Source organism: Oncorhynchus clarkii, chromosome 32 (genome assembly GCF_045791955.1).
Source record: "Oncorhynchus clarkii lewisi isolate Uvic-CL-2024 chromosome 32, UVic_Ocla_1.0, whole genome shotgun sequence".
Classification (NCBI taxonomy): domain Eukaryota; kingdom Metazoa; phylum Chordata; class Actinopteri; order Salmoniformes; family Salmonidae; genus Oncorhynchus; species Oncorhynchus clarkii.
Genome location: NC_092178.1, coordinates 38,885,590 through 38,910,535, shown reverse-complemented (window position 1 = coordinate 38,910,535; position 24,946 = coordinate 38,885,590). Strand labels below are relative to the sequence as shown.

The following is a 24,946-nucleotide window of genomic DNA, read 5'->3' as shown; positions in this document are numbered from 1 at the left end:
CTTATAGTTTATATCAAAGATTCTCTGTAATTAACCTTTTGTAACTATGGGGCAGTATTTTCATTTTTGGAAAACGTTCCTGTAGTAAACGGGATATTTTGTCAGGACAAGATGCTAGAATATGCATATAATTGACAGCTTAGGATAGAAAACACTCTAAAGTTTCCAAAACTGTAAAAATATTGTCTGTGAGTATAACAGAACTGATATTGCAGGCGAAAGCCTGAGAAAAATCCAATCCAGAAGTGCCTCATGTTTTGAAAGCGCTGCGTTCCAATGCGTCCCTATTGAGCAGTGAATGGGCTATCAACCAGATTACTTTTTCTCCGTATTCCCCAAGGTGTCCACAGCATTGTGACGGAGTTTTACGCATTTATGTTGAAGAATACCCGTAAGCGGCTACATTGCGCAAGTGGTCACCTGATGCTCTCAGAGTGATTCTCACGTAAAATACAGGAGGTAGCCATTATTCCAATCGGTCCTACTGAAAAACCAATTGTCCCGGTGAATATATTATCGAATAGATATTTGAAAAACACCTTGAGGATTGATTATAAACAACATTTGCCATGTTTCTGTCGATATTATGGAGCTAATTTGGAATGTTTTTCGGAGTTTTCGTGACTGCAATTTCCGGGCGATTTCTCAGCCAAACGTGAAGAACAAACGGAGCTATTTCACCTACAAAAATAATATTTTTTGAAAAAAGGAACATTGGCCATCTAACTGGGAGTCTCGTGAGTGAAAACATCCGAAGCTCATCAAAGGTAAACAATTTCATTTGATTGCTTTTCTGATTTACGTGACCAAGTTACCTGCTGCTAGCTGGACAAAATGCTATGCTAGGCTATCGATAAACTTATACAAATGCTTGTCTAGCTTTGGCTGTAAATCATATTTTGAAAATCTGAGATGACAGGGTGATTAACAAAAGGCTAAACTGTGTCTCAATATATTTCACTTGTGATTTTCATGAATATGAATATTTATGTCCGTTGCGTTATGCTAATTTGTGTCAGTCGATGATTACGCTCCCTCATGCGGGATGGGGAGTCACTAGAGGTTATTAAGCATCTCCAATCCAAAATTAAATCTAGAATCGGCTTCCTATATCGCAACAAAGCATCCTTCACTCATGCTGCCAAACATACCCTCTTAAAACTGACCATCCTACCAATCCTCGACTTTGGGAATGTCATCTATAAAACAGCCTCCAACACTCTACTCAACAAATTGGATGCAGTCTATCACAGTACCATCCGTTTTGTCACCAAAGCCCCATATACTACCCACCACTGCGACCTGTATGATCTCGTTGGTTGGCCCTTGCTTCATACTCGTCGCCAAACCCACTGGCTCCAGGTCATCTACAAGTCTCTGCTAGGTAAAACCCCGCCTTATCCCAGCTCACTGTTCACCATAGCAGCACCCACTCGTAGCACGCGCTCCAGCAGGTATATCTCACTGGTCACCCCCAAAGCCAATTCTTCATTTGGTCGCCTTTCCTTCCAGTTCTTTGCTGCCAAAGACTGGAACGAACTGCAAAAATCACTGAAGCTGGAGACTCATATCTCCCTCACTAGCTTTAAGCACCAGCTCTCAGAGCAGCTCACAGATCACTGCACATAGATGGGCTGTTTACAGATGGTCTATCTACCTCATCCCCATATTGTATTTATCTTGCTCCTTTGCACCCGAGTATCTCTACTTGCACATTCAACTTCTGCACATCAACCATTCCAGTGTTTAATTTGCTATATTGTAATTACTTCGCCACCATGGCCTATTTATTGCCTGAACTCCCTAATCTTACCTCATTTGCACTCACTGTATATAGACTTTGTTTCCAATTTTCTACTGTATTATTGACTGTGTTTTGTTTATTCCATGTCTAACTCTGTTGTTGTATGTGTCGAATTGCTATGCTTTATCTTGGCCAGGTCGCAGTTGCAAATGAGAACTTGTTCTCAACTAGCCTACCTGGTTAAATAAAGGTGGAATAAAAATGTTAAAAAACTTAAGACTTAAGTATTTTAACAACTCTTCTCTCCCAACTCCTTAGGAAATCATATGTACCTATGGGGGAAGGATGGCCAGCCACACACAGGTGATTTTTACTAAGGAGAAGGGATGCCGTGCTGACCGAGATGCATGCTGGCCATTTCGAAGCGAAGCCCATGATTTCCAAAATCACCCTACGCTTCTTCTGACGTAGACTTGTCAAGAAGGTGGACAGCTGGGCAAGTGAAATAACCTTTTGTTTATCAATCATTCTATTATATCTGAAATATTATGATTTCAATGAATGTCATATCAGAGAGCACACCATGTTTCAATTGGTCACTTTTTGCCTAAAGTTCATTGCCCTGTCTAGTCTGCCAGATGATTGAGAGGGTTAGCCTGTGGCACCAGAGTTGAAGCCCATCAAAATTGTTTCACCATGGTACATGATCTGTGTCTCAATTCAAATTCTGTTGTTGTTTTGTAATGGTTTATTTTTTTGACCACAGCAAAGTTTAATATTATAGAACGTGTGTGTGTCAGTATCCTTACAAATATGAAAATCTGCATACTATATGACACAGATAAGAATATAGTAATCTTCTCCCTAACACTTTACATGTTAGGAGTGGAACTCATTGGACCTGTCACGAAATCAAGGAATGGCAACAACTGGTGTCTAACAGCGACCGAACACGTTACCAAGTGGATGGAGGCAATACCCATTAAGGTCAGTAAAGGAAGAGTACGTTCTTATCTCTAAATTCCCCTCTGTAACCAATTAAAAAATGGTGCTTGGAACCAAAAATAGATTCTCGCTTTGTATGATACCCATCAAGGACGAGATTGGCGAGGCCACCTTCAAGGCAATGGTGGACATCTTCAACGCCCATGGTTCTCCCGAGGTAATTTTGAGTGACTAAGGTCATGAACGCTGGAACAAGGTTAGAGGTTATATTCTGTCACCAATGGTTTGTTTTATTTTTTACCATTTGTTTTTCCATGGTATATAAGACATATTTCAATATTTTACATTTTAACTAGATATATCGCTTCGTACCCCCTCCTCCAGGTTTGGTGAATGGGCCAACCAGACCCTCAAGAATGCCATGGGCAAGTCCCCTGATTGGTACCAGGAAGGGTGGGAGAACAACCTTTAAGTAATTCTCTTTGCACACAACAGCAGCATTCAGGCCTCCACCGAGCACGGACGGGAGCCGCAGCTGAGGTAAACAATGCAATTGTATATACAAGTATTGCAGTCTTTCAAATTTGTGATTGATTTTGTATTGTTGTTTGTCTATTGCTGTTTATGTATAATGTACTTTCAGATCACCGAAACCCCACCTGATGTGGTGGAAGTTGTCGTAACTAGATCAGAACGCCTTCGAGGACCACCTTCAGGCACGCACTAAGGATGAGGAGGTTTTAGACCAGGTAAAACTGATTGTTCGCTGTTCATTTATTTTCTGGCCCTCCAAGAGATATTAAAGAAATGTATTTGTAATACAACTGCATTTACGAAAGGAAGGTGAGACCTGGGAAAGGCGATGACTTCGCTACTCATTCGCTCCAGGCTGGGGTCACCATCTGTTAAAGTTAACATTAAAAAAATATCATTACTTTTTGCATAGGGAAACTATAAAACTAGATTCAGGCTAACACTGATGTGTTTCCCTTTGTTTTTCTAGGGTTACCTCGGTGGAAGCAGTTGTAGCAGTTGGATGGTCGACCACTGAAAGCACTGAAGCCCTTCACTTCAGTGAAGACCGATAGACTAAGTATATTAAGCTTTGGTTGACATTTGAGAAAGCAATACATTTTAGTTATGCTAAGCTTATAAAAATTTACCTCTTTAATTTACCTCTCCAAATTACTTTAGGACCATTGACTGTCCAAGTACCCCAGGAGGTATCCCATCCACCAGAATCAGTGAGTTCGGATCAGTCTTGAGTCAAAGAGGGACCAGCTTGAGGTAGGCTATTTCTTCCAAAAGTGTTGAAAAGTACATCTTTCGCATTTATAATACTGCACTAATCAATACAATTCTCTCACAGTAAAGTGTAACCTTTGTGTTTGTCTCCTACCCTGTTCCCTCTAACTCTGGACAGGTTTTTCTAGGAGCTAGGGGTTCTGCCCAACACCCAGACGTGGATCCACCTGATGTCCTCCATTACCAACCCCCCCTCCAACTTTTCATTACATAATCTACAAATAATCATGTCATTATCTGCTAAGACATTTTTTTTGCTCTTCAAGTTCCCCTTTCGAGACTGGCTGCCTTTTGAGAACCAGTGACAGGCAGAACCTCCCAACCACACAGCAACCACTTCCTCTATATTCCACACACTAACCAGATTTCAGTATTTTAGTCTATGATAGCCATGTGAATGTACATAAAATCTGTGAAAATAAATGAATGACAGAACTGTACAAAAAAATATCAAAGTTGATGCATTAAAACCTTAAATATTTCCAGGTTGGTTTTCACAGCTGTTTCACAAGATGTTAATTCTTGTAAGTTGTAAGGTATCCTTTGAAGGTATTTATTTGTTCCACATTATTCATTGTTGTATCCTAGGACCAACAGTAGATGCATATAAACTCAGCAAAAATAGAAACGTCCTCTCACTGTCAACTGCGTTTATTTTCAGCAAACTTAACATGTGTAAATATTTGTATGAACATAAGATTCAACAACGGAGACTCGAGGTCGACCGATTAATCGGAATGGCCAATTAATTAGGGCCGATTTAAAGTTTTCATAACAATCGGAAATCGGTACTTTTGGGCGCAGATTTTTTTTATACCTTTATTTAACTTGGCAAGTCAGTTAAGAACACATTCTTATTTTCAATGACTGCCAAGTAACGGTGGGTTAACTGCCTTGTTCAGGGGCAGAACGACAGATTTTCACCTTGTCCGCTCGGAAGATCCAATCTTGCAACCTTACAGTTAACTAGTCCAACGCTCTAACCACCTGATTACATTGCACTCCACGAGGAGACTGCCTGTTACGCGAATGCAGTAGAAGCCAAGATAAGTTCCTAGCTAGCATTAAACTTAACTTATAAAAAACAATCAAGCAATCATAATCACTAGTTATAACTACACATGGTTGATGATATTACTCGTTTATCTAGCGTGGCCTGCTTTGCATATAAATCGATGGAGTGGAAAGGTGGGGGCTCTCAGAGCGAGTTGGTGCGCAATTGAGTAAACCGGCCATTGTTCCTCCCGCTGTTATGGAAAAAGCTACACACTCGGTTGATATATATATATATCAACCATTATTTTTTTTTTTACATTTTACCCCTTTTTCTCCCCAATTTCGTGGTATCCAATTGTTGTAGTAGCTACTATCTTGTCTCATTGCTACAACTCCCGTACGGGCTCGGGAGAGACGAAGGTTGAATGTCATGCGTCCTCCGATACACAACCCAACCAGCCATACTGCTTCTTAACACAGCGCTCATCCAACCCGGAAGCCAGCCGCACCAATGTGTCGGAGGCTACACCGTGCACCTGGCAACATTGGCTAGCGCCCGGCCCGCCACAGGAGTCGCTGGTGCGCGATGAGACAAGGAGATCCCTACCGACCAATCCCTCGCTAACCCGGACGACGCTAGGCCAATTGTGCGTCGCCCCACGGACCTCCCGGTCGCGGCCGGTTACGACGGAGCCTGGGCGCGAACCCAGGGACTCTGATGGCACAGCTGGCGCTGCAGTACAGCGCCCTTAACCACTGCGCCACCCGGGAGGCCCCCGGTTGATATATTATTGAATATATACTTTAAAAACTACCTGAGGAATGATTATAAAAAATGTTTGACATGTTTCTGTGGACATGAAACGATTTGGAATTTCCGTCTGCGTTGTCGTGACCGCTCTTTCCTATGAATTTCTGAACATAACGCGAACAAACAAACATCGGTATTTTGGGTATAAAAATAATCTTTATGGAACAAAAGGAACATTTGCTGTGTAACTGGGAGTCTCGTGAGTGAAAACATCCGAAGATCAAAGGTAAACGGTTAATTGGATTGCTTTTCTGATTCGTGACCAAGCTTCCTGATTCTAAGTGTGCATAATGCTATGCTATCGATAAACTTACACAAACGCTTGGGTTGCTTTCGCTGTAAAGCATCATTTCAAAATCTGAGACGACAGGGTGATTAACAAAAGGCTAAGCTGTGTTTCAAAATATTGCACTTGTGATTTCATGAATATGAATATTTTCTAGTAATATTATTTGACTGTTGCGCTATGCTATTCAGCGGTTGCAGACGGAAATTATCCCGCTACAGGGATTGGTAGCGTCAAGTTAACAAAAGCACATTTGCGAAAAAAGCACAATCGTTGGACGACTACCTAACCATAAACACCAATGCCTTTCTTAAAATCAATATACAGAAGTATATATTTTTAAACATGCATATTTAGCTAAAATAAATCCAGGTTAGCAGGTGAAATTGTGTCACTTCTCTTGCGTTCATTGCACGCAGAGTCAGGGTATAGTTTGGGCAGCCTGGCTCATTGCGAACTAATTTGCCAGAATTTTACGTAATTATGACATAACATTGAAGGTTGTGCAATGTAACAGCAATATTTAGACATAGGGATGCCATCCGTTATATAAAATACTGAACGGTTTCGTATTTCACTGAAATAATAAACGTTTGGTTTTCGAAATGATAGTTTCCGGATTCGACCATATTAATGGCCAAAGGCACGTATTTCTGTGTGTTATGTTATAATTAAGTCTGATTTGATAGAGCAGTCTGACTGAGCGATGGTAGGCAGCAGCAGGCTCATAAGCATTCATTCAAACAGCACTTTCGTGCGTTTTGCCAACAGCTCTTCGCAAGCACAGCGCTGTTTATGACTTCAAGCCTGGAATGGAATATTGAAGTCTCATGTTAAAAGGAACCACCAGCTTTCATATGTTCTCATGATCTGGGCAAGGAACTCAAACTTTACCTTTTTTACATGGCACATATTGCACTTTTACTTCTCCAACACTTTCTTTTTGCATTATTTAAACAAAATTGAACATGTTTCATTATTTATTTGAGGCTAAATTGATTTTATTGCTGTATTATATTAAGTTAAAATAAGTGTTCATTCAGTATTGTTGTAATTGTCATTATTACAAATAAATACTTTATTTCCTTACTTTTTTTATTTATAAAATCGGCCAATTAATCGGTATAGGCTTTTTTCGGTCCTCCAATAATCGGTATCGGCGTTGAAAAATCATAAATCGGTCGACCTCTAACGGACACATAAACCGAGCAAGTTCCACAGACATATGACTAACAGAAATTAAATAATGTGTCCCTGAACAAGGGGGAATGGGTCCAAATCAAAAGTAACAGTCAGTATCTGGTGTGGCCACCAGCTGCATTAAGTACTGCAGTGCATCTCCTCCTCATGGACTGCACCAGATTTGCCAGATCTTGCTGTGAGATGTTAACCCAATCTTCCACCAAGGCACCTGCAAGTTCCAGGATATATCTGGGGGAGAATCGCCCTCACCCTCTGATCCAACAGGTCCCAGATGTGCTCAATGGGATTGATATCCGGGCTCTTCACTGGCCATGGCAGAACACTGACATTCCTGTCTTGCAGGAAATCACGCACAGAACGAGCAGTATGGCTGGTGGCATTGTCATGCTGGAGGGTCATGTCAGGATGAGCCTGCAGGAAGGGTACCACGTGAGGGTGGAGGATGTCTTCCCCATAACGATGATGCTGTGACACACCGCCCCAGACCATGACGGACCCTCCACCTCCAAATTGATCCAGCTCCAGAGTACAGGCCTCGGAGAAACGCTCATTCCTTCGACGATAAACGCGAACACGACCATCACCCCTGGACTCGTCAATGAAGAGCACTCTTTACCAGTCCGGCCTGGTCCAGCGACTGTTGGGTTTGTGCCCATAGGCGACGCTGTTGCTGGTGATGTCTGGTGAGGACCTGCCTTACAACAGGCCTACAAGCCCAACCTCTCTCTGCCTATTGCAGACAGTCTGAGCACTGATGGAGGGATTGTGCGTTCCTGGTTTAACTCGGGCAGTTGTTGCCATCCTGTACCTGTCCCGCAGGTGAGCTGTTCAGATGTACCGACCCTGTGCAGGTGTTGTAACACGTGGTCTGCCACTGCGAGGACGATCAGCTGTCCGTCCTGTCTCCCTGTAGCGCTGTCAGTCGTCTCAGTACGGACACTGCTATTTATTGCCCTGGCCACATCTGTAGTCCTCATGCCTCCTTGCAGCATGCCTAAGGCACATTCACGCAGATGAGCAGGGACCCTGGGCATCTTTCTTTTGGTGTTTTTCAGAGTCAGTAGAAAGGCCTCTTTGGTGTCCTAAGTTTTCATAACTGTGACCTTAATTGCCTACCATCTGTAAGATGGTAGTGTCTTAACGACGATCCACAGGTGCATGTTCATTAATTGTTTATGGTTCATTGAACAAGCATGGGAAACGGTGTTTAACCTGTTATGGCTGCAATCCCGACATCGGGATCGATATGACAACTACCAGTGTAAATAGAGGGCGCCAAATTCAAACCACAGAAATCTCATAATTACAATTCCTAAAACATACATGTGTCATATCATTTTAAAGCTATTCTCGTTGCTAATCCCACCAAAGTGTCCGATTTCAAATAGGCTTTTCAGCGAAAGCACTACAAACGATTATGTTAGGTCTCCACCAAACCACAATATGCACAGCCATTTTCCAGCTAAATATAGCATTCACAAAAAGCATAAATAAAGACAAAATTAAATCACTAACCTTGAATTATCTTCATCAGATGACACTCATAGGACTTCATGTTATACACAACACATGCATGTTTTGTTTGATAAAGTTCATATTTATATTAAAAATAATTGAGTTTACATTGGCTATTTAGATTCACTAGTTCCAAAAACACCAAGTGATTTTGCATAGCCACATTGTTTCAACAGAAATACTCATCATAACTGCATATGATAATACAAGTTATACACATGGAATTATAGATATACCTCTCCTTAATGCAACAGCTGTGTCAGATTTCAAAAAAGTTTACAGAAAAAGCAACCCATGCAATAATCTGAGAGGGCACTCAGAACAGTAGCCAAATTAGCCTCCATGTTGGAGTCAACAGAAACCAGAAAATACATGATAAATGTTTCCTTACCTTTGATGAACTTCATCAGAATGCAATCTTAGAAATTCCGGGTCCACAGTAAATGCTTGATTTGTTCCAAAATGTCCGTTATTTATGTCCAATTAGCTACTTTGGTTAGCGCGTTTGGTAAACAATTCCAAAGTCACAAAGCGCGTCCACTATAACGTGACGAAATGTCCAAAAGTTCCGTAACAGTCAGTAGAAACATGTCAAACGATGTACTGAATCAATCTTTAGAATGTTGTTTACATACATCTCGAATAACGTTCCAACCGGAGAATTAGAATGACTTCAGATGAGCGATGGAACGCAGGTCCATCTGTGAACGAGCCTGGTGAAAGCATGGTCCACTCATGGCTGTGGTGACTATTTCTGTGTCAATCGACCCCCCTTCACATTAGAGTCATCAGACAAAGTTCTATTGACTTCTGACATCTAGTGGAAGGCGTAGGAAGTGAAAACTCATCCATATCTCGCTGTAATTTCAATGAGACCGTGGTTGAAAATCTGCCACCTTCAGAAAGAAAAAGAGTTTTTTTGTTTTAGCCTGCTATATGAGTTCTGTTATACTCACAGACATAATTAAAAAAGTTTAAAAACTTCAGTGTTTTCTATCCAATACTAATAATAATATGCAAATATTAGCAACTATGACTGAGGAGCAGGCCGTTTGATATGGGCATCTTTTCATCCAAGCTACTCAATACTGCCCCTGCAGCCATAAAAAGTTAAACGCTTTACAATGAATATCTGTGAAGTTATTTGGATTTTTACAAATTATCTTTGAGAGACGTGAAAAAGGGAAGTTTCTTTTTTTGCTGAGTTTAGTACCAGTCAAAAGTTTGAAGACCTACTCATTCGAGGGTTTTTCTTTATTTTTACTATTTTATATATTGTAGAATAATAGTGAAGACATCAAAGCTATAAAATAACACATGGATTCATGTAGTAACCAAAAGTGTTAAACAAATCAAAATATATTTTATATTTAAGATTCTTCAAAGTAGCCACAGTTTGCCTTGATGACAGCTTTGCACAATCTCAGCATTTTCTCAACCAACATTCCCCCACACCCCCTCAACAGTTATACTCTGCCTCCACCCCAATGGACATGTATTTATTCATCACAGCAACAGTTGTATTATATATAGTGCTATTTCTATTGTTTTTTATTACAATTTCCATTATTTAATTTCACTTAGTCCTGCATGTTGGAGCTCGAAGCCTAAGATTGTCACTGTACCCTGAAATGACACCTGCAACCATGTACATATGAAACATTGAATCTCAATGTGAAAACATTAAAACACACAGCACTTGTCGTACTGTTTTAGAAACATCAGCGAGAAATGAAAATGTAATACAATTACTACACTATTTTATAGGGTTAGTGTTCCCACATGGCCATATGGGGCCGACCGGCTCGATTCGGTCTTGTAGCAAAATTTTAAATTGTGTTTTTTAAATATTTTTTACATTGGATAAAAGCGACTCAGAGCTAGAAAATGGTATATCATACACTAACAGTACAGTTGCGGAACAATTAAAGTCATTCTGCTTTGGAAGTTGATAAACTTGTAACCTCACTTGAGAAAATGGGTCTTGAATGTTTGGTACAACTACTCAAGAGGAGGGTTGCAAAGGGTCGGAAACTTTCCGGTGAATTACTATAATTTTTCCGGAAATTTTCCACGGTAAATAAAGCCTGTGAATTTTGCTTAAATTCATCAAAAAAGTTAGCTTATAACAGTGAATCTTTTTGTGGGATACACATAAGGCAAATCTAGGTCTGGTGGATTATTTTGGTTAAACTATCCCCAAATCAATGGAATTGCAACCCTTCTGCATGCAGTGCATTCTTCCATCACATGTGCAGTGCACTCTTCCATCACATGTACAGCTGATTCTCAAGATCTTGCACACTAATGAGATGCTATTGAGCCCACACTACTACACTGTCTGAACCAAGGACTACATGCTTTCTGGCTTTGATTACAATACTGTGTGGGGTGAATATATTTTATATGAGGACATGCATAATTTTTTTGTTAACTAGTAAATAGTAGCCTACAGCAAAGTGTGTTTAACTTTTTTGGGATAGGGGGCAGCATTTTCACTTTTGGATGAATCGCGTGCCCAGAGTGAACTGCATCCTACTCTGTCCCAGATGCTAATATATGCATATTATTATTAGTATTGGAAAGAAAACACTGAAGTTTCTAAAACTGATTGAATAATGTCTGTGAGTATAACAGAACTCATATGGCAGGTGAAAACCTGAGAAAACTCCAACCTAGAAGTGGGAAATCTGAGGTTTATAGTTTTTCCAAAGCTTGGCCTACCGAATACACAGTGGGATATGGATAAAGTTGCACTTCCTACGGCTTCCACTAGATGTCAACCGTCTTTAGAAACTTGAATGAGGATTCTACTATAAAGGAGGGGCTCATGAGACCTGTTTGAGTCAGTGGTCTGGCAGAGTCTCAGGCTCGTGACGCACGCTCCCGACAGTTAGCTCTCGTTCCATTGCTTTTCTTCAGACATAGGAATTCTCCGGTTGGAACATTATTGATATTTTATGTTTAAAAAATCCTAAAGATTGATTCCATGCATCGTTTGACTTGTTTCTACGACCTGTAACGGAACTTTTTGAGTTTGTCTGGACGAAGTGCCTGCGCCTCATGAAGATGGATTACTGGGCTGAACACGCTAACAACAAGTGGCTATTTGGACATAAATGATGGACTTTATGGAACAAACTCAGTAATTTATTGTCTAACTGGGATTCCTGGGAGTGCCTTCTGATGAAGATCAAAGGTTAGTGAATATTTATAGTGTTATTTCTAACTTCTGTCGACTCAAATATTTATCTGGCTGAATTGGGCTCTGAGCGCCGTTCTCAGATGATGCTTTTTCCGTGAAGTTTTCTCAAAATCTGACACAGCGGTTGCATTAAGGCGAAGTCTATCTTTAATTCTGTGAATAGCAGTTGTATCTTTTATCAATGTTTATGAGTATTTCTGCAAAATCACTGGATGTTTTGGAATCAAAACATTACTGCACGTAACGCGCCAATGTAAACTAAGATTTTTGGATATAAATATGCACATTATCGAACAAAACATACATGTATTGTGTAACATGATGTCCTATGAGTGTCATTTGATGAAGATCAAAGGTTAGTGATGAATTTTATCTATATTTCTGCTTTTTGTGACTCCTATCTTTGGCTGGAAAAATGGCTGTGGTTTTTTGACTTGGCTATGACCTAACAATCATATGCTGTGCTTTCGCTGTAAAGCATTTTTGAAATCGGACATGATGGGTAGATTAACAAGATGCTTATCTTTCATTTGCTGTATTGGACTTGTTAACCTCTAGAGACACCCCATCCCGGATAGCCAATGTTCCTTTTTTTCCAAAGGAAGGCGAAATAGCTCCGTTTGTTTTTCATGTTTGGCTGAGAAATCGACCGAAAATTTTGGTCACGACAACGCCGGAAAATATTCAAAATTAGCTCCATAATATCGACAGAAACATGGCAAACGTTGTTTATAATCAATCCTCAAGGTGTTTTTCAAATATCTATTCGATAATATATCCACCGGGACAATTGGTTTTTCAGTAGGACCGATTGGAAAAATGGCTACCTCTGTATTTTACGCGAGAATCACTCAGAGCCATCAGGTGACCACTTACGCAATGTAGCCGCTTGGGTATTCTTCAACATAAAGGCATAAAACTGTCACAATGCTGTAGACACCTTGGGGAATACGTAGAAAAAGTCATCTGGTTGATAGCCCATTCACTGCTCAATAGGGACGCATTGGAACGCAGAGCTTTCAAAACATGAGGCACTTCCGGATTGGATTTTTCTCAGGCTTTCGCCTGCAATATCAGTTCTGTTATACTCAGACAATATTTTTACAGTTTTGGAAACTTTAGAGTGTTTTCTATCCTAAACTGTCAATTATATGCATATTCTAGCATCTTGGCCTGACAAAATATCCTGTTTACTTTGGGAAAATCATGTTTCCAAAAATGAAAATACTGCCCCCCAGACACAAGAGGTCAATGTGTGAAAGTTACATATTTCAAACAAATATTTTTGAATTTCACGCGCTGCCTTTTCAGCGGAAGGTTGTCGAGGGGTTTCACTGCAGCTAAAGTAGAAGGACAATCTGGGTACATTTGCAAATACCGTTTCAAATCATTTAAAGAATGCAACAAAGATGCAGAATCATTTGGCCAAGTGCATAAAGTTCCCTCAGTGATCACAACAAGCAACCTCTGACAAAGGTCCCTCTACTTCTATTCGAGGTGAAACTGATGAATCAGACACCTTATAGCAACAGTTCATGGTTCTCCTGGAATCAGAAGTTTGACTCAATGGAGGAATGTAGCCAGAAAAATGTCTTGCTCAAAATGTATGCAACTTATTCAAAAACTCTGATGCTCACAGGCAATGTGTATTGGAAGAGATTTCTGAATGTTCTTCGCCCAGCATAAAACCCCTCCAACCAGACATGCTTTATCTACTCATTTGCTGGATGCAGAGTTCAGAGTTCAAGTGAAGGTCAAACAAATCATAGAGAAAGCAGACTATCACAATCATCTCTGATGGGTAGTCAAATGTTCTTGGGAAAGGAATAATTAAATACATCTCCACCCCTCAACCAGTACTCTACAAAAGCACAGACACAAGGGACAGCAGACACAGTGGTCTCTAAATTGCAGATGAGCTGAAGGCAGTCATCAATGACCTTGGACCACAGAAGGTATTTGCATTGGTGACAGACAATGCTGCAAACATGAAGGCTGCATGGTCCAAAGTGGAGGAGTTGTGCATTGAATCTGCTCCTCATGGACATCATGGCAATGAAAACAATGGATACACTCTACAAGAGAGCCAGGGAAATGGTTAGGTATGTGAAGGGTCATCAAGTTATAGCAGCAATCTACCTCACCAAGCAAAGTGAGAAGAATAAGAGCACCACATTGAAGCTGCCCAGCAATACCCGTTGGGGTGGTGTTGTCATCATGTTTGACAGTCTGCTGGAGGAGAAGGAGTCTCTCCAAGAAAATGGCCATATCACAGTCTGTTGATATGGACAGCCCCATCAAGAGGATCCTCCTGGATGATGTATTTTGGGAGAGAGTGGTAAGCAGCCTGAAACTCCTGAAACCTATAGCAGTAGACATTGCACAGATTGATGGAGACGATGCCATCCTGTCTGATGTTCAGACTCTGCTTGCAGATGTATTTAAGAAATCTGATGACTGAACAAATCATTTTAAATGATTTCTGTTAATTAGAACTGTCAGCTCAGTGGTGATCGATAATGTTGAGGGGTCAAAAGTTACCTGGGAGTGTGTTAGTAAGTTAGAATGAACTTTTCACCTTACTTCGTCCCGGTCGAGAGGAGGGGATTCTGTTAACCTGTTGCGTCTACCAAACCCGGATCCGGGATTCTATTTACAGACCTAAGCTCATTACCATAACGCAACGTTAACTATTCATGAAAATTGCAAATGAAATGAAATAAATATGCAATCTCTCAAGCTTAGCCTTTTGTAAACAACACTGTCATCTCAGATTTTCAAAATATGCTTCTCAACCATAGGAAAACAATAATTTGTGTAAAAGTGGCTAGCTAGCGTAGCATTTAGCGTTAGCATTAGCGTTAGCATCCAGCACGCAAGATTTCAACAAAAACATAAAAGCCTTCAAATAAAATCATTTACCTTTGAAGAACTTCGGATGTTTTCAATGAGGAGACTCTCAGTTAGATAGCAGATGCTCAGTTTTTCCAAAAAATATTCTTTGTGAATTCGAAATAGCTCCGTTTTCTACATCACATTTGGCTACCAAAAAAAAAACGAAAATTCAGTCCTCAAAACGCAAACTTTTTTCCAAATTAACTCCATAATATTGACTGAAAACATGGCAAACGTTGTTTAGAATCAATCCTCAAGGTGTTTTTCACATATCTCTTCAATGATATATCGTTCGTGGAAGCATGGTTTCTCCCCTCAATCAAATGGAAAAGTACAAGCAGCTGGCGTTTGCACACCGAATTCCACGCAGGACACCAGGCGGACACTTGGAAAATGTAGTCTCTTATGGTCAATCTTCCAATGATATGCCTACAAATACGTCACAATGCTGCTAACACCTTGGGGGAACGACAGAAAGTGTAGGCTCATACCTTGCGCAATCACAGCCATATAAGGAGACAATGGAAAACAGAGCTTCAGAGATTCTGCTCATTTCCTGCTTGACGCATCATCTTGGTTTCGCCTGTAGAATGAGTTCTGGGGCACTTACAGACAATATCTTTGCAGCTTCTGAAACTTCAGAGTGTTTTCTTTCAAAAACTGTCAAGAATATGCATAGTCGAGCATCTTTTCGTGACAAAATATCGCGCTTAAAACGGGAATGTTTTTTTATCCAAAAATGAAATAGCGCCCCTAGAGATCCAACAGGTTAAAGCAATGAAATGACGTCATGATTTGTATATAAACTGTTGCTCGTGGTGAAGTGGGAGCGCGCTCCGAGAATAAATTCTGTTACCTATTATTGGATTGACTGGTCTCCGTCTATTTTATGCAAACAAGAATCTTACAAATTCTCATAAACTAGATTAAGGGTTTTCAATTAATGAAAGCACATTGGCATAATTAAATTACAGTAACAACTGCCCTGCCCACTTCACTGTTGCTCCAAAACAGAGGAAACTGCAGTTCTGAAATACATCAAAGCCTGACAACTTCAGCCCGAAGCCCATACACGCCGCAGCATACATGTTGGACCCCAAGAATGCTGAAAAGAGAATCCTGTCTGTTGCAGAGATCAATAAGGCCTATGGTGTCATCACTATTGTGTCTCGCCACCTAGGCCTGGATGAGGGCACGGTTCTTGGCAGTCTGGCGAAGTACACTTCCAAGCAAGGGCTTTGGGATGGAGATGCAATATGGCAGTCGTGCCAACATCTCATCAGCCACCTGGTGGAAGGGACTTTGTGGATCTGAGGCTCTTTTCCCTGTTGCCTCCATCATCCTCCAAATCCCACCAACACCAGCCGCCTCAGAGCGCAACTTGTCCTTGTTTTAGGAACACACACACCAAAGCATACAACAGGCTGACCAATACAAGGGTTGAAAAATTGGTGGCCATCTGGGCAAATTTGTCGCTTTTTGAGCATGACAATGAGCCATCCTCAACACGGTTGGAAAGTGACAGTGAAGATGAGGACTAAGTCTGATGTTCAAGTGGTGGACATTGATGAGGTTCAGGGAGAAGACATGGAAGCCTGAGAGGAAGACAACTAAAGCTTTAGTAGGTTTCTAGACTATCATTTTAGAGATGCGATGGATCATTGGGGATCATTCAATATTCCCTTTGTTGTTGTTCAGTCAACTCATTTTATTAGAGTTCAATTCGTAACTAAATAGTTTTTTTTATTTCTATTGGAAGGATTTAAGAACATACAATTATGTCTCAATATGATATGGTAAATATATACATTTACATTTAGATGGTATTAATATTAATTTGAATACATTTCCATTAATTCCCATATATTACCGATAATTCCCATATATTCCCCAAAATGTGCAACACTACTCAACAACCCTTCTTTATCTACACCCATTCAGTATCGGTCACACCATCTAAAGCCTTAGCCCCACCCATCTCTTTAAGGATTCACATGTGAGGCCTTGTACTAAACAACCAAAGATTTCAAGACTAAAGACTGATTTATAATATGGGTGTGTTTGTAAATTTAATCTGGAGTGTCAGAGTGTGCTCAGAGTGCGCTCTGGGCGTTCATAAACTCAGAGCGTTGTCAGATTGTCTGTTCGTAAACTCAGTGGTTGCTCTAGGAGTGTTGAGTGCACACTAGACGCTCTGGCCGAGGAGTAGGGTTGATCCGAGCGTTCCAACCTAACAGCAGCAGTCAAGTACCCAAGCTAACTGGCTAACGTTGGCTAGCTACTTCCAGACACAAATGAGAGAACAGCTCACTGACCATTTTACTCACCTAGGCTGTTTTTATGTTATTCAGGGCATTGGTGACTGCAACTGTGCTGCTGGCAACAATTTAGTTACGCTTTTTTTCCAACTTTAACTGACACCGGCCATATTCAACTGGTGTTGAGCATTCGTAAATGTGTCAGTTATTCTGCGCTCTGGCACACTGACGAGAGTGCTCTGAAATCAGAGTAGATCGCCAGACCGTATTTGCCAGCTACGTCTATCGACAGTTGTCGCAGTGACATCATCCCAACGGATAACGTTACGCAAATGGCTCTGAGATACAAGTAACTACACAGATCATACACGTAACGTTAGCTAACTAACAGTACACTAACTTCAAATGAAAACGACTGACAAAATGTGAAACGTGTAATATCTGAAAATGTAGCTAGCTAGACTATCTTACCTGTATACATGGATGGACGCTTCACCCTCTCTGTCATGGATACCATGGTTTCCCTTAGTTTGAAGATGTTATCTGGAGACAGGTGTTTTATACAACAGCCTTCTGTTGTATAATTGTTCTCTTTTCGACTCGGTCTGCATTTTTGCAATCAAACGCCTGAATTTTCTCCATCTCCTTAGCTATCCTACACTAATTCCACTGATTTCAAAACTCGGTCCTCCAGAAACTGGAGAGCAACACAGTTCTACTACGTGATATCTTTCAAAAAAGCCACGTTAGAAAGGATTACCTACACAGCTCACGTTATAGACAGAAGCGTGCTACATGGCAGACAAATCCAAACTCATCTCTCCGCATGTCCAACCCACTGACTATCTCAGCCAATCATGGCTAGCAGGAAGGTTGCTAGCTTTTTCTGTGGCTAAACCAACTAGGCTCGTCATTTAACAATTTGATTCATATTTAAAGATGGCATACAAGTGTTAAGGCACATCATTTCCAAGAAGGCATTTCAGCCCAAAAAAAACATTTAGATAAAAAAAAAAAAGAAATGTAAATGTACGTTCAAATGGCTCTTCTGTGAAGTAGTGACATAAACCTAGTTTCCTGAAACGAGTCACATATCTCCATGTTACAGCGCTTGTTTACGGAAGACATAGGCCGTCACTTGTGCTAATTACCCATCTAGCACGCTCCAAACACCCGTGTGTAAGCTAATTGGGGAGGAAGTGAAGATCTGTGCAAAACTGCTACAGTAAGTGTCTTTTTTATTATTTATCGGTGACATGAAAGATAAATATGTTTAGAAAACGATGACTGACGTCTCTAAAGGTCATGAACAGTCAAAATTATGTTTCTCATTAAATGTGATGATATTCGGATGAAACCAGATCAAAGTATATGACCAAAGTATGAAACATGACTTTTGCATCTACATTGATAAAGTTTGATCATAAATTGTTGGTCCCCTCCCACATGGATTCACAGGGCGGTATTATTGAGGGGATAGGGGGATGTCACCCTAACTCATTTTAATACACCAATGGTAACATATTCTCTTACCCAATTGAAATAAGTACCACCTTATAACCAACATCGGGGAGAAGGCGTGTTTGCGGAGGGGCGTGATTTATATAGCTAGATGGCTACTCTACTAGTGCCCAAATTGGGACTGTAGGCTGTCAGCAAATACAATTAAAAGTTTACACTTCATCTATGGCAAAGATACTTACATGTCTTCCCTTTCATCTGCGTCTGGTGTTAGCTAGTTATTGGCTAGTTAGTTCTTGAGCCAGCATGGAACAAGAAGATGGGGGGGGGGTCAAAACTCTGACAGTTGTCATGTCAACACATCCATCAGTGCTGCTGTGAACTGCATCACAAGAGACATGCCAATCGGGAGATGAATAAATAAATAAAAATTACACCATTGATGGAACTTCAATATTGTTTGAGTTGCTTTGTGCATCACCAAATTTGCTTGAGATGATTTTACTGCAACACTGCATCCAAGTTTATTGACATAGGCATTTCAAAGACATGTCAGTAAAGGCGACCTCATGAATATAAGCTCCCTGCCTACTCAGCCTGTATTGTCAAACTTCCTGCTAGTAAGCCATGAGAGAAATTAATTTAATTAATTTCTAAAATGTTGATAATTTCTACCCCTCAAAAATATTATTGGTGATATTTCAGTCACTCAAAAGGCTATTATACATGGGAATCTGAATGACTGTTTGGGACTGTTACGGATACAGGTATCCTGTGTGTGTGTGTGTATGTATCCTGTGTTGTTTTCTCTCCTTCTCCCCTCACAGGTGAAAATCATCACTCCCCAAATCAGTCAACAATCAATCATCAATCAGAAGACACACCTCCTCCTGTTTCCTACCTAATCACAGTTCCTTTCCCTTGGTTTAAAACCCCCATTAGTTGTTTGCTCTAGAGCTCAATCTCTCTGTAAATGCCATGTCTGTAGCTCTCTGTGTTTCACTCTCTCTTTGTGTCTTAACCTCTCTTTTGTTTGAGCACCTCCAAATCACTTTGTCATCACCTGTGAGTATTGTCTTTGGTTATGGTGTTTGTTTGATTGCTGGTGGGAAAAGGGGAAACCAAGACAAGTCGCCCATGGGCATACACTACCCATAGGTAGACTTTGTTAAATACACTAGTTAGAACTGGGCGGACCACCCACTGTATTTTTGGTTAGTTAGTTCGCTGTTGTTGAAATAGGCTAGTCTAGTTTAGGGGTGTTTTTGAATACTTATTGTTTCTTTCCTCGGGTCCAGCTCAGCCCCTTTTCCTGCTCCCCCCCCCCTCCCCATTACCGTGTGTTTATAAATAAACCCTGAGTTTGATGGTATATTTCAGTTATCGTGGTTATTTCGTTCACACTTTGTCACATTATAATTTGCATGAGTTATGTTACGGGTCTCATTACCATCCCCCCCCCTAGACTGTCGGGCCAAAAGGGATTCGTAACAGGGACCTTTAAAAAACACAGCATCATAATTGGTCCCATGTGGCTCAGTTGGTAGAGCATGCACATGCATTGCCAGGGTTGTGGCTTTGATTCCCACGGGGAACCAGTACGAATGTATATGTATGCACTCAACTCTAAGTCACTCTGGATAAGAGCGTCTGCTAAATGACTAAATTGTAGTTTACATGGCGGTGAATTTAATGGTTGAAAACACTACATATGGAGATGGATTTTCAAGAGCTACACCCGCTATAATATCTGAACTGTGTATGTACTGATAAACTTAGATTTCATTTGAGTGTTGAACAGCCACAACAAATCACCAAGCAGGTTTGGTTGATTATGAGACAGAGGGAAATAATGGACAAATCATGAACGTAGAAATGAAATTAATACAAGGCAGGCTAATACCAACATGAATAGCAGGTCAGACAAACTACATGACAGAACAACCGTCTACAGTCCTGTAAGACACGTGGATTTGCAGCAGGGGTAACTAATGGTTAGTTCTGATCTGAGACAGACGGGGGTGGATGAATGAATTATCATATACCTACCTTTGCCTCGCTTTCCTTGGCCTTGTCCCGCCAGTAGTCTCCCCGATTCGGCAGCCATTAATATGACTGTCGGTGCGGTGACATTTCACCGTTCATATCATGTAAGAATTTTTTTTTAATTACGAAAAGTCTTGATAATTTGGACCTGAGCAATACTCGCAAGTAGAGTCATACACGGTCTTTGGATATGAGGACGGTTTCTATAGATAGGTAATGTGTATCCCCTTGCAATTCACAACTCGTTTAACAGCTAGATATCTTGCGCACAACGCTTTGACTGTCACGGAGTTCGGTGGCCAACAACTGTGGCTAGCCAGGGTTAGTTTCAGCAGCCACCTTGCAAAAGATGAAGAGCCGGGCTGAATGAAACTGTGGATAATGTTTGCCAGAATGCAAGTTGCATAACACTACCTTCCTCGCTCTAAAAATAATAAAACTTAGTTACATATGAGTAAAGTTAGCAATTAAGATAGTTGGCTAGCTAGCTGGATAGCAAAGTTAGCTATCACATTTGGGTAACGTTAGTCGCTAGCTAGTTACTATGTTTGTGATAACATGTAGATTATGATTTATAATAATTCATTATCTACATTCAATTTGGTTAATTGACCAGTTTCGCCTTCATAGCAAGCGGTACAAAATAACCGGTCTCTAGTAAAATGTTAGCTACTTGAGTTAGTTAGCTACGAAAAGCTAGCTAGCTTGCTAGCATTATTGGGAAGCAAACTATACCCTTTCTCCGGCGTTGCTTGCTCTGCAGTCCGTTAATATGAACATCTCCGGTGTGTCATTGCCGATATACCAGTCCTCACATGGTATATGCTTTATGTTGTGATACAGCTTAAAATAATAATTCATGCAAATTTTGCCATATTAATCACGGCCTCTACTGTCGCCGCCGGACAAAGAGGGCCAGGCAGGAGACGCGCACCCGGGAACATTACAACTCAGAGGGAAAGTAGGGGTGTCCTAAAACGAGATTTCTAAATCAGTCACTCTCTGCATCCAGGGTGATAATAAACGTTATTACACTTCATCATACTTCTAGCTGTAGTTTTACCGATTCATTTTGTGCAAGAAATAGCACACATTGTTTACTTAATTTGTGAATTACCTCACCTTTAACAGCAGGTTATGGAGCAGTCTAGAACGGACCACTTTCAACGCTGAAGTAGGGATGGACACAAGTAATCACATCCCATTACTTTTTCCTAATTTTGTGTTAGTTTGTATTTCAAATGGATTCAAATTTAAATGTTTTGTCACTGGCCTACACACAATACCCCATAATGTCAAAGTGAAATTAGGTTATTAGACATTTTTACAAATCAATAAAAAATGTAAAGCTTAAATGTCTTTCTTGAGTCAAGTATTCAACCCCTTTGTTATAGCAAACCTAAATAAATTCAGGAGTAAAACTGTGCTTATCAAGTGACATAATTAGTTGCATGGACTCTGTAATAATAGTGTTTGAAAAGATAAACAACATGCTCGACTCCACTTTATATAAACTTAAATCGGGTGCTGTATCCTCATATATAATCCAAAGAACAGAAATAGGACAGCACTCCGGTAAATACATCCGCATGAACGTTTTGGGTATTAGCCCTTTTTAAGGGCAATGTCAATCAATGTCACAACAACAATACCTCTTGGGCGTAGTTAATTATGCATTCACAGTCAGTATTGGCTCAATCAAGAGATCCCAGCAGAGGGAGCTGTGGGGGAAACATGAAAATCCAATAAAGATAAACACAAGCATTACAAATACATTATGATGTCATTACCTAAATGCCATGGGATCGCCCAATTATGCAAATATATTTCTAGAGAAATTTGAGTTGGACATCGTGTATGATAATAATCCCTATTCTAAGTGTATTAAATTGTTTATGAGATATATTGATTACATTTTTTTCATTTGGTCAGGTGATCTTAAATCGCAGTAATTCTTTACATAGGCTACATGAATTCCAGGATGCCGTCCATTAAACGTATGTTAGTAGGCTGTCCTATAAAGGACATGTTTCCTTTTTGGATGTTTTGGCTAAGAAAGATGGCAATGGCTTGCACACTAAGGTGTATAGAAAAGAAACGGAGGGAAATGCCTTTCTTCATTTCAACAGCGATCATACACCTTCATTAAAAAATAGTTTACCATATATAGCCAACTCCTTCACATAAGGCGCATTTGTGACACTGATTTATCATTTGATGTACACTACCAGTCAAAAGTTTGGACACCTACTCATTCAAGGGTTTTTCTTTATTTTTACTATTTTCTACATGGTAGAATAATAGTGAAGACAACAAAACTATAAAATAACACATATGGAATCATGTAGTAACCAAAAAAGTGTTAAACTTATCAAAATAGATTTTATATTTGAGATTCTTCAAAGTAGCCACTCTCTGCCATGACGACAGCTTTGCACACTCTTGGCATTCTCTCAACCAGCTTCATGAGGTAGTCACCTAGAATGCATTTAAATTAACAGGTGTGCCTTGTTAATTTGTGGAATTTCTTTCCTTCTTAATGAGTTTGAGCCAATTAGTTTGAGCCAGTTAGTTTGACAGGGTAGGGGTGGTATACAGAAGACAGCCCTATTTGGTAAAAGACCAAGTCCATATTATGGCAAGAACAGCTCAAATAAGCAAAGAGAAATGACAGTCCATCATGGCTTTAAGACATGAAGGTCAGTCAATCCAGAAAATTTCAAGTGTTAACCTTCACAAGGCTGCTGGCCCAGACGGCATCCCTAGCCACATCCTCAGAGCATGGCAGACCAGCTGGCTGGTGTGTTAACGGACATACAGTGTCCAATCTCTCCCTATCCCAGTCTGCTGTCCCCACATGCTTCAAGATGGCCACCATTGTTCCTGTACCCAAGAAGGCAAAGGTAACTGAACTAAATGACTATTGCCCCGTAGCACTCCTGTCATCATGAAGTGCTTTGAGAGACTAGTCAAGGATCATATCACTTCCACCTTACCTGACACCCTAGACCCACTTTAATTTGCACACCACCCCAATAGGTCCACAGACGATGCCATCGCACTGCACACTGCCCTATCCCATCTGGAATACCTATGTAAGAATGCTGTTCATTGACTACAGGGAGCACCCCCCTATCCACATCGACGGGACAGCAGTGGAGAATGTGGAAAGCTTTAATTTCCTCGGCGTACACATCACGGACAAACTGAAATGGTACAAATTTCTTCAGACTCCTGAGGTTGATTAGGCGCCCTTCGCCTTCTTCAACCTCAGGAGTCTGAAGAAATTTGTCTTGTTACCTAAAACCCTCACAAACCTTTACAGATGCACAATCCATCCTGTTGGGCTGTGCCACCGCCTGGTATGGAAACCTCACCGCCCACAACCGCAGGGCTCCCAGAGGGTGGTACGGTCTGCACAACGCATCACCGGGAGCAGACTACCTGCCCTCCAGGGTACCTACCGCACCCGATGTCACAGGAAGGCCATAAAGATCATCAAGGACAACAACCACCCGAGCCACTGCCTGTTCACTGCCTACCATCCAGAAGGCGATGTCAGTACAGGTGCATCAAAGTTTGGACCGAGAGACTGAAAGAAGCAATTTATCTCAAGGCCATCAGACTGTTTAACAGCCATCACTAACACAGAAAGGTTGCTGCCTACATACAGACTTGAAATCATCATCTTGCGATACGCATCTCATGTGTTTACTGTATTTTATACCATCTATTGCATCTTGCCTACGCCGTTCAGTCATTGCTCATCAATTTATTTATATGTATATATTCTTATTCCATCCCTTTACTTAGATTTATGTGTTTTAGGTAGTCGTTGTGGAATTGTTAGATTACTTACTAGATATTGCTGCACTGTTGGAACTAGAAGCACAAGCATTTCGCTACACTCACAATAACATCTGCTAACCATGTGTATGTGACCAATACCCTTCCCTTAACCCTACCCTAGCCTTAACCCCTAACCCTAACCCCTCAGCGTTAGCCATCTAGCTAACTTTAGCCACAACAATATGGAATTTGTAACATATCATACACGATTTGTAAATTTGTAACATATTATATGAATAGCCTAGCCTTACCTTTGTTCCAGGCTATAAGCATCACAGACAAAATATATAAATACAATTGTTTTCCCCGTCTTGCATCCATGATAGTAGATCCCACTAGAAATAATCACCTCCCACTGTACGCTAGTCTGTGTTTCTAGTGTGTGTCCACCCTTCTTTCCCACTCCTCAACTTCGTGCCACAGTCAG

General features: G+C 40.7%; 1 protein-coding gene across 2 annotated transcripts in view; it reads right to left on the bottom strand.

Moving 5' to 3' along the window:
• Positions 1 to 21,621, bottom strand: part of LOC139392350 (pygopus homolog 2 (Drosophila)) — a 32,557-nt gene extending 10,936 nt beyond the window's left edge. The window contains exon 1 of one of the 2 annotated variants that reach the window (XM_071140278.1): positions 20,674 to 21,621. In XM_071140278.1, coding sequence (XP_070996379.1) covers positions 20,674 to 20,731 — 58 coding nt within the window. In that variant the 5' untranslated portion in view covers positions 20,732 to 21,621. The remainder of the gene's footprint in view (positions 1 to 20,673) is intronic. The other variant, XM_071140279.1, reaches the window with a different exon arrangement.
• Positions 21,622 to 24,946: the final 3,325 nt, after the last annotated feature.